The 10,950-nt window shown below is 40.9% G+C and overlaps 1 protein-coding gene across 1 annotated transcript; it reads right to left on the bottom strand.

Moving 5' to 3' along the window:
- Nucleotides 1-9,051: 9,051 nt before the first annotated feature.
- LOC132653474 (defensin alpha-like protein 1) lies at nucleotides 9,052-10,085 on the bottom strand. Its single transcript, XM_060381270.1, has 2 exons — nucleotides 9,847-10,085; nucleotides 9,052-9,279 (listed from the first exon to the last, which is right to left on the bottom strand). The coding sequence occupies exons 1-2, from the start codon at nucleotides 10,016-10,018 to the stop codon at nucleotides 9,170-9,172; spliced, it is 282 nt and encodes a 93-aa protein (XP_060237253.1). The 5' UTR covers nucleotides 10,019-10,085; the 3' UTR covers nucleotides 9,052-9,169.
- Between the last annotated feature and the right edge of the window lie 865 nt (nucleotides 10,086-10,950).

Genomic DNA, 10,950 nt, shown 5'->3' on the forward strand with positions numbered 1-10,950 from the left:
TCAGTCCCCTTCATAAGCAGGGGACCAGGCCTTAAGCCTCACTCCTAGAGCTGTTACTGTCAGGTCTAGATACAGTCTGCTTTGTTACCAGACTCAAAACAGGTCTCATATTTACTATTCCTTACGCCAAATGTACATTCACTGCTCCCTGAAATTTCACCCATGTCTCGTAGAAAATAATTGAATACAATGATACAGAAGTTTAAGTTATGAGGATCCAAGAAAATATTTGAGGGTCTTAAAAAGATGTTTCAAGGTTGGCAAATGAGAGTTATGAGAGAAAGCTCCTAAGAAGTATTTGAGGGTCTAAGGAGATGTTTTCAGGTGGGTAACTGAAAGTTATGAATGTTTGAGGGTCTAAGAAGAGGTTTCAATGTTAGTAAACGAAAGTTATGAAGAAAAGCTTTTAAGAAAGTGTTTTGAGGGTCTAAAATGGTGTTTTAAGATTGGCAAATGCCAGGTATGATGGTTGGGGGGGGGTCTAAAAAGGTAAGTTAAGGTATTCAAAATAGGAAAATAAAAAAAAAATGCTTCAGATTTCTTCCTGCTGCTATGCTGGCTTTGGATTAAGACTGTCCAAAGCTTTGACACTAATCCCTGAAACTCTGATGTATGACTCAAATCCTGATAGAAACATTCCACTACATGAACCACTACCACAGTTCCAAGCTCAATCCTTTAAATTTTCTTTGCTTTGTCTTTTAAGTACTTAACATGTTTGCCATTGTGTTGGATGTATATACATCCAGATAGAGGGATGTTTATAGAGGGAGGGAGGGAAGAAGCCTTTCGTCCATGGTGTGTAATCATACTAAAAGTCAAGATCAAGTGAGCTTCTGCCCCTTCTATTTCACAGAAGGCTGCTGCCTTCCCAGAGCCACCTTAAAGGGTGTTTAAGCTGTTAACACAAAGGTGTATATCTTCTGTCCTTTTCTACATGTATATTTTACTACAGATTACAATGATGATGCTAACATGTCTAAAGTTTATCTCTTCTGTAAATTTAAAAGATATTCTTGTACGGTTCTGGAAATCTACCTGAATCCATGTTTCAGGTCAAATGGATTCCAGATAAGTACTGCCAATCAGCAACCTAACTTTCTCACCCATTGCCTATTTTAGAGTGTGGGATTCCTCCCCCTTTCCCTGGCTTTGGGACTCCCTTCTCCCAACTTTCTGGCTACCTGATTTCTACATTCCTGCACCAGACTCTGCCTTTTTGGTGAGTCTTCCCTTCTGGTTGACTTAAAGGATTCCTACCATTCTCACCTACCTACATCCAAACCCTACATCTAGGACCTTCTCCCTTGGGTGAGCTTTTCTCTATACCAGCATGACTTCATCTATCCCTCCTCCTCTAACACACTGCTGAAAATCCTAGCACTAGGTAATCCAAGGACTGGCTATGTCCTTGTTCTGTCTCTGACCTGTGCTCATGCTGTGACAGCTTGCCCCAATTTCCCCTAGTCAGACCTTGCTCTGGGGACTCCTCTGAAAAGTCACTGACTTCTATTCTCCCCATGGGAAGTCCATTTGCCCATCCCTCCAGGTTCCCCTCTGGGATGCCTTCTGGAGAAGTTCAGATCCCTGTGCCTTCCACCTGCTTTAAGGGCTTCTAAGCTTACACGTCTCTGCAACCAAAATCAGCCTCAATATCTCTTAGATGACAGATCCAAAACAGGACCTTCTTCAATTACTGCCACCAACTGGGTTCCCCATGTTGAAGCGTTTTCTCTCCTTTGCTCCAAACCAACTTAGAAGAATTTTCTCTAAACCTATTTAACTTTGTCTTCTGGAATATACATTCCAGTATCCTTCCAGATTTTCTATACCCAAGACAGTGCCAGTCTAACCTTGCAGACTGTGTCAAGCTGGACCTGCACTTTCCCTCTTTGCCATAGATGTTCTCACAGATCCTGACATCAACAAGAGAGCCTGCTCATCCCTAATCTGGTCAATATTTCAGCCTTTTGCTTCCCCCTTCAATGTCCTCATGTCAGCCAGAAGTAGCCAGTGACAATTTGATTCCTTTGCCCCTTATCCATTTACTATCAAGAAAAGGCTGGAATGGTGTGCTTCAGACCTGGGATAAAGAGCTCCAGGTTCTCCCAGGATTCCTCAGTCCCTACGTGCTGCTGGGCATCAGCTGGCATGCCCTGGGCCCTACCCTGAACTTTCCAGGGCAGGGACTTTCCCTTCCCTGTATAATCCAGACATTTTGGTCCTCTTACTTTTTTTCTCTGTTTCTTACTCCTGTGCATGGTGTCCAAGCGCTGCTTCCAATGAACCCACATTTATATCCTTTAATTTGCCCTGCCTGAGTAGCAGTCCAACTTCCTCATTCCCACCTTACCATCCCTCTCTAGCTCTGCACTTTTTTAATTATAGGAAAAGGGAGGAATGTTGGCTCACAAGCTGATGCACTAGCCCACTCCTAGGTTGCCTAGCATCATCACGTGCTGCTACCATGTGTGTTTCAGACTTGCTCTAGCTGCACACCAGATCTAAAGAAACAACCCTTCACTACATGCTCTCTCTCTCTGCTTTAGTTTCTCTCCTCTTCCCTTTGTCTGTGAGCCCCTCCCTCATCTCTCTCTTTCTCTCTGTCTCTCTTCACCTCGGTTCAATAAAACTCTTCATACCAGATCTGTTATGTGGCATATTTTAATATATTAAAACACTGAGAGTAAATTTTTATATTTAAAAAAAACAACAAACATCTAATAAATAGAATATGACTAATGAAGACTTATTAATTCTTAAGGTTATAAAGTTCTACTTAGATTAACAGTAATTAACTTAGAGAAATATGTCTACCCACTTATGACTTAGCTAACTTTATTCATCACCAGGCTTCTAGAAATTTTTAAACAAGTAATGATATATATTGACTAATAAGATTAGTTGGAATGTTGGAATACAGGCTCAGTGGCACACACCTGTAATCCCAGCACCCAGGAAGGCAAGAGACAGGTGGATCTCTGTGAGTTTTAGGGCCAGCCTGGTCTACAAAGTGAGTCCAAGACAGCTAAAGCTACACAGAGAAACCCTGCCTCAAAAACACTAAACACCAAATAAACAAAAAACCAAAACCAAAAAAGATTTTCTAAAAGCTATTCAGGTTGGCAGAAACTGACTAAAAAGATGGATGTCTATTTTCTTTCTCTTTTCTAACTTTTTTTTTAAGGATTGGCTATTTGGATAAACTAAGTCATATATAATATGTGATATTCTGTAATCGTGTTCTATGAAAGAATCAAGAAAATAAAGTTTCTAATCTCTCTGGGAACTGTATTTATGGTTTCATAAAACTCCCAATCTCTCTATCGGATGCATTTAAATTTTGAAGTTTGGATATTTAAAGATCTTTGATTCAAAAATTGTAGATCTTAAGGCTTGCAATGGAGGTATTGCACTTATTAGCTGTTGAAAGCGGGATCAATTCTTTCTTTGTGTATCCCCTGATAAACTGACCAAGTCCAGGGAAAACCTAAGGATGGCCATAAAAACATATGGGCAGCACGAATTGGTCTAAATAGATTTTAAAAAAGATTTATTTTATTTATTATGTAAACAGTGTTCTGCTTGCATGCCAGAAGAGGACTCCAGATCTCATTCTAGATGGTTATGAGACACAATGTGGTTGCTGGGAATTGAACTCAGGAACCTTGGAAGAACAGCCAGTGCTCTTATCCTCTGAGCCATCTCTCAAGCTCCTAGATAGATTTTTAAAGATTTTTATGTTAAATTTATTCCTTTATTCATTATTCATTTAACATCCTGATCACAGGCACCTCCATCCTCCCTTCCTAGTCCCACCTTCCCACAATTTTCTTTCTTTCCCCCTCCCCTTCTCCTCAGAAAAGGGGAAAGCCCCTCTCCCTCCCTTTACAAGCCCACCGCAGGTCTTCAAGTTGTATCAGGACTTAGTACATCCTCTTCTATTGAGGCCAGGAAAGGCAGCCCAGCTAGGGGAAAGTGATCCAAAAGCAGGCTACTGAGTCCATGTCAGATATGACTCCCCCTTCCCTTGTTGCTAGGGGAACCACGTGATGACCAAGCTGTCCATCAGTAACATATGTGTTTTGGATCTAGGTCCAATCCATGAATGCTCTTTGTCTGGGTCTCTGGGAACAGGTTATTTGATTCTGTTGGTCTTCTTTCGGAGTTTTCTTTCCCTCCTGGACCTTCTATCTTTCCCCTCATTTCTCCACAAAACACCCCAAGCACCACCTAATGTTTGGATCTGGGTTACACCCAAGTTCTCAATAGACAGATTGTTTTTTAAAGGAAAAAAATAATAACCTTGGGTAGGAAAGTTGGGCATAGATCTGAGAAGAGTCTGATAATTATATTCCAAATGGGTTTACAGGTTTTAGCAAACTTCAGAGAACTAGTAGAAATACCTAAGAAGTAAATTTTAAAGTGTTCAACATTCTTTTTTTAAAATTAAATTAAAAAATTTTATATGTTAATTACAGTTAATTCACTTCGTATCCCAGCTGTAGCCCCCTTCCTCATTCCCTCCCAATCCCACCCTCCCTCCCTTATCTCCTCCCAAGCTCCTCTCCAAGTCCACTGATAGAGGAGGTCCTCTTCCTCCCCTTCCATCTGACCCTAGCTTATCAGGTCTCATCAGGACTGGCTGCATTGTCCTCCTCTGTGGCTTGGCAAGGCTGCTCCCCCCTCAGGGGGAAGTGGTCAAAGAGTCAGCCACTGAGTTCATGGCAGAGACAGTCCCTGTTCCCCTTACTATGGAACCCGGTTGGATACTGAGCTGCCATGGGCCACATCTGAGCAGGGGTTCTAGGTTATATCCATGAATGGTCCTTGTTGGAGTTTCAGTCTCAGAAAAGACTCCTGTGCCAAGATATTTTGGTATTGTTCCTCTTCTGGAGATCCTGTCCTCTCCAGGTCTTGCTATCTCCCACTTCTTTCATAACATTCCCTGCATTCTGCGCAAAGTTTGGTTATAAGTCTCAGCATCTGCTTTGATACACTGCTGGGTGGAGTCTTTCAGACGCACGCTGTGGTAGAATCCTGTCCTGTTTTCTCCTTCTTCCAATGTCCATCCCATTTGTCTTTCTGAGAGAGAATTGATTGCTTAGATTTTTTTAGGTGTACCTCTTTTTGTAGGTTTATCCTATATTACATGTCTAGTAACCACTTATAAGTGGATATATACACAGTGAGTATATACTGTGTGTGTCTTTCTGCTTCTGAGATACCTCCCTCAGGATGATCTTTTCTAGATCCCACCATTTGTCTACAAATTTCATGATTTCCTTTTTTTTTTTTAATTGCTGAGTAGTAGTCCATTATGTAAATGTACCACAATTTCTGTATCCATTCCTCAGTTGAGGGACATGTGGGTGGTTTCCAGGTTCTGGCTATTACAAATAAAGCTGCTACAAACATGGTTGAACAAATGTCCTTATTGTGTACTTGAGTATATTTTGATATATGTCTGGGAGTGGTATAGCTGGATCTTGAGGATGCTCCATTCCCAATTGTCTGAGAAAGCACCAGACTGATTTCCAAAGTGGTTGTACCAGTTTACATTCCCACCAGCAATGGAGGAGTTTGCCTTTCTCCACATCCTCTCCAGAATGTGTTGTCACTTGAGTTTTTAATCTTAGCCATTCTTAAGGGTGTAATGGGAAATCTCAGGGTCATTTTGATTTGCATCTTCCTGATGACCTTGGACATTGAGCACTTCTTTAAGTGTTTCTCTGCCATTTTCTTTTTTTTTTTTGTTTTTCTTTTTTTTTATTATTTTATTTTTTTTTTATCAGTTACATTTTATTAACTCTGTATCCCAGCCGTGTCCCGATCCCTCATTCCCTCCCAGTCCCTCCCTCCCTCCCTCCCTCATCTCCACCGTGCCCCTTTCCAAGTCCATTGATGGGGGGACCTCCTCCCCATTCATCTGATCCTGTTTTATCAGGTATCTTCAGGACTGGCTGCAAAGCCCTCCTCTGTGGCCTAACAGGACTGCTCCTCCCTTCGGGGGTGGGGAGACCAAAGAGTCAGTCATCGAGTTCCTGTTAGAAATAGTCCCTGTTCCCCTCACTTTGGGAAACCAATTGGTTACTGAGCTACCACAGGCTACATCTGAGTGGAGGTTCTAGGTTATATCCATACATGGTCCTTGGTTGAATGTCAGTCTCAGAAAAGACCCTGTGCCCAGATATATTTGGTCCTTGTGGAGCTCCTATCCTTTCCCCATCAGACTAACTCCCCTTCTTTCTTATGATTCCCTGTACTCTGCCAAAGGTTTGGTCATGAGTCTTTGCTTTGAAAACACTGCTAGTTAGAGTCTTTCAGATGCGCTCAGTAGACTCCTGTCATACGTTCAATGCACATCCCATCTGTCTTTCTAAACGAGGATTGATCATCTTACCCCATGTCCGCTCAATTGATTATCTTTTTTTAGGTGTATAGATTTCATTATGTTTATCATATCTTATAGGTCTATATAAGTGAGTATATCCCATGTTTGTCTTTCTCCTTCTGGGATATTTCACTCAGAATGATCTTTTCTAGATCCCACCATTTGCCTGCAAATTTCATGATTTCCTCCTTTTTGATTGCTGAGTAGTATTCCATTGTATAAAAATACCACAATTTCTGTACCCATTCCACCATTGATGGACACCATTTTCTATTCGTCTACAGAGAATTCTCTCTTTAGCTCTGTACCCCATTTTTTAATTGGATTACCTGATTTGTTGCTTTTTTAATTTCTTTAATTCTTTATATATTCTGGATATTATCCCTCTATCAGATATAGGTTTGTTGAAGAAAGGAAGATTACCAAACTCATTCTAAGAGGCCACAGTCACCTTGATACCTAAACCCCACAAAGACCCAAACAAAAAAAAAAAAAGAGAACTTCAGACTTATCTCTCTTATGAATATTGATACAAAAATACTCAATAAAATATTTGCAAACTGAATCCAAGAACACATAAAAGATATCATCCACCATGACCAAGTAGGCTTCATCCCAGCCATATAGGGGTGGTTCAATATATGGAAATCCATCAATGTAATCCACCATATAAACAAACTAAAGGAGAAAAAACACATGATCATTTCCTTACATGCTAAAAAAGCATTTGACAAAATCAAACATCCATTTATGTTTAAGTCTTGGCGTGATCAGGAATACAAAGCAAATACCTAAACATAGGAAAGACAATGTACAACAAGCATATAGCCACCATCAAACTAAACAGAGAAACTTAAATCAATCCCACTGAAATCAGGGACAAGACAAGGCTGCCCACTTTCTCCTTATCTCTTCAACATAGTACTTGAAGTCCTAGCTAGAGCAATAAAACAATTAAAGTAGATGAAGGGGATACAAACTGGAAAGGAAGAAGTCAAAGTATCACTATTTGCAAATGATATGATAGTATGCATGAACAACCCCAAAAACTCAACTAGAGAAATCCTTCAGCTGATAAACACCTTCAGCAAAGTGTCTGGATAAAAAATTAACTCAAAAAAACAAAAAACAACAACAAAAACAAAAAACCCAGAAGCCCTCCTGTATACAAAAGACAAAAGGGCTGAGAAAGAAATTAGGGAAACAACATTCTTCACAATAGCCACTGAAACATAAAGTACCTTGGTGTGACTCTAACCAAGCAAGTGAAAGCCTTCTTTGAAGTAAACTTCAAGTCTCTGAAGAAAGAAATTGAAGAAGGTATCAGAAGCTGGAAAGATCTCCCATGCTCATGGATGGGTAGGATGAACATAGTGAAAATGGCCATCCTGCCAAAATTAATCTACAGGTGAAATGCAATTCCAATCAAAAAAACCAACACAATTTTTTATGGAACTTGAAAGAATAATTCTCAACTTCATATGGAAAAACCAAAAACCCAGAATTACCAAAACAATCCTGTACAATAACAGATTGTCAGGAGGTATCTCCATCCCTGATCTCAAGCTGTTCTACAGAGCAATAGCAATAAAAACTCCATGGTAGTGGCATAGAAACAGAATGGTGGATCAATGGAATCAAAGAGAAGACCCAGAAATAAACCCACCCCCTACGGATACTTGACGTTTGACCAAGTAGCCAAAACCATACGATGAAAAAAGAGCATCTTCAACAAATGATGCTGGTCTAACTGGATATCTACATGTAGAAAACGCCAATAGATCCATATTTCTCACAAAACTAGAGTCCAAGTGGATCTATGACCTCAATATATAACCAGACACACTAAATCGCTTAGAAGAAAAAGTGGGGAAGAGTCCTGAACTCATTGGCATAGGAGAAAACTTCCTGAACAGAACACCAACAATACATGCTCTAAGGTGATCAATCAATAAATGAGACCTCATGCAACTGAAAAGCTTTTCTAATGCAAAGGACACTGTCTTAAGAAAAAACCAACAGCCTATGGACTGGGAAAGGATCTTCAACATTCTTAAGTTAAGAAATGCCAATTAAATGTGGGTCAAATGCTTCATTTAAACCAAGTCAGAATGGTTAAGATCAAGAAAAAAACTGATAACAAATGTAGGCAAGGGTATGGGGAAAGCAGAACCCTCCTTCACTGTTGGTAGGATTACAATCTGGTGCAGAAACCATGGAAACCATTGTGGCTAATTCTCCGGGGATTTTAAGTAATTCTCCATGGCACAGCTGTACCTTGGAAAATGACCAAAGGAGTAGGTATCCTACTCCACAGATACTTTCTCAATCATGTTCAGTGCTGCTGTGTCCATAATAGGTAGAAAATGGCAACAACCTTAATATCCTTCAGCTAAAAATGGATCCTAAAAATGTGAGACACCTTTTTGATTGCAGTCTAATCTAAAGAACAATAGAGTTCACAGACAAGAGAAGCAGCTGGAGCTAATCTCTCTGGTGTCTTGTCATTTTGTAGCTGACCTTCTGTTTGTCCTTGATTCGACTGTCAAAATGTAACCAAGACTTGTTTTGTAATTCACTGAAGATTCTGCTATGTTAATGGGAGGAGTCCTGACCTGACTAAGCCACATAGAAAACATCAAAGAGATATAAAAACATATTTTTTTTCTGCAAGAAATTTATTGGAGAAAGAAAAACAATTGAGGCTAAGTACAAGGGGAATGAGAGGTCACAAGGTTTCAGAATACATGGTCATCTTATCTCTGGTCTCCATGCTCAGTCGCAGCAGAAAATTCGGCGTGTTAGAAATCCGAAGCAGACTCCAGTGGGACGTTCTGAATTTCTGCAGGATCTTCTGCAGTAGCATGTTGAGACCTTTCTTGAGCCTGTGGACACAAGGAGAGCATCAGGCATTAAGTAAGGAGGCCAGCCCTGTGCGATAGTGTGCCCACTGTGCAGGGCACAGAGTAGGTCTGTTGTTTTGGTGACATCACAGCCAGCCCCATGATCACTTCAAACACTTGAAAATAAGACATTTAATAAGTGTTGATCCCATGCAGGACTTAACACCCATTTCACAGTCCTTCACATTTTTGTGTGATTTCCAAACCAACACATTCATGCATTGGTAAATGGTTCCTAAATTTATTCTTTTAAGAAAAGAAGAATTTTATTTGTACAACAAAATTATCAGATATAAAAAAGTACTGATCAATATATTCTATATTTTAAATCAATTCCACAGATAAATTTTTAGACCGAAAATCTTAAAAAGAAAATCAGGTAAAATTTTTTACTCTCACTGTTACTTCTATGAATATGACAGTGAAGTTCCTAGAGATGAGAAGAAACAATGACCTGAACTAGACTACTCTTGCTGGGATTCCAGGGCACACCTTCAACCCTCTCTCAGGAGACTCCAAGCCTGCATCATACTGGGCACCACCACTCACCTGCATCCTGAAGAGAAAGCCCTGCTGGGCCTCCAAAGGAGATGGTCACATCCTGGTCCTCTACCCCTGACTGCTCCTCAGTTTTAGTCTCCTCATTTGGTGCTGGCAGAGGATCAGCCTGGGCCAGGAAGGCCAGCAGGACAACAGCAGAGAGGAGGACAAGTGTCTTCATGGCTGAGGGTCACCTGGAGGATTGGTGAGCAGGAGCTCAGTGTGTAGAGATGAGGAGGCAGCCTGCATTTATAGGACTGTGATGAGAAGGTGTGGGGACAATCCCCACAGTTAGAGAAGTCTCTCATTGATGGGAAGTGGGAGAGACTGTTGTCCTCAGGATCCCTTTGATGTTCCTCTGTCCTCAGAGCTTCCATCATGATGTTGGTCTGTGTGTTCAGAGACAGCCCTCCCTTCCCACTGATAATGATGAAGGGGCCTTGCTCTATTCTCCTGTTTCCCATCTGCTTCAATATTTACCTTTCAGTGGTTGGGAAAGAAAAGAGGCAGGTATTTCCTAATTTAATAAGCTCATGAGACAAAGGGTTTTGTGTTCTGAAGTTGGAGCCCTCTGTCCTCAGATAGTGTACAACCTGGACTAGACTGAATGCCAGTGGATTGGACAGTCAGTTCTTTGTGTGGTTGGGGGTATTATCACCATCATGATGGAAGACTTTGTGAATCACTTCCTCTGGGGCCATTATGAAGACAGTAAGATGTCCTCATCATGCCTCTAGGGAAATGAGCATGAGAGGAAATGAGGGACAGAGTTGGTCAGAGTGAGGCTGGAGCAGGTTGTGTTGAAGAAGCCAGAGTGACTGAACACGTCATGAGTGCATCCTAGCTGCCTCTTCACACCTGGGAACCCTCAAGTGATGCACTGTTCTGCATGTCTGAGATTGTGTGATTGTTTTACTCTCAGAAAATGTGAACTTACCTACAAGAAACTTCGAGAGTGTAGAGAGGCTGTTATGCTTCTTTCCAATCCCAGGAAGTGCCATGTTTTCATGTATGAACACTGTTCTATACTTATTTAATGCCTTTTGCCTCACTATGTAAAAACCAAAAGATACAGAACACTCCATTTTCAATCAGCACATGGAATCCCAGTGT

Source organism: Meriones unguiculatus, chromosome 4 (assembly GCF_030254825.1).
Source record: "Meriones unguiculatus strain TT.TT164.6M chromosome 4, Bangor_MerUng_6.1, whole genome shotgun sequence".
Taxonomy (NCBI): Eukaryota; Metazoa; Chordata; class Mammalia; order Rodentia; family Muridae; genus Meriones; species Meriones unguiculatus.

Excerpts from the sequence above, each read along its gene's own strand:
- LOC132653474 (XM_060381270.1), bottom strand. The coding sequence starts at position 10,018 with ATGAAGACACTTGTCCTCCTCTCTGCTGTTGTCCTGCTGGCCTTCCTG. Across the intron at positions 9,280-9,846 it reads GCTTTCTCTTCAGGATGCAG|GCTCAAGAAAGGTCTCAACA; the intron begins GTGAGTGGTGGT and ends TTGTGTCCACAG.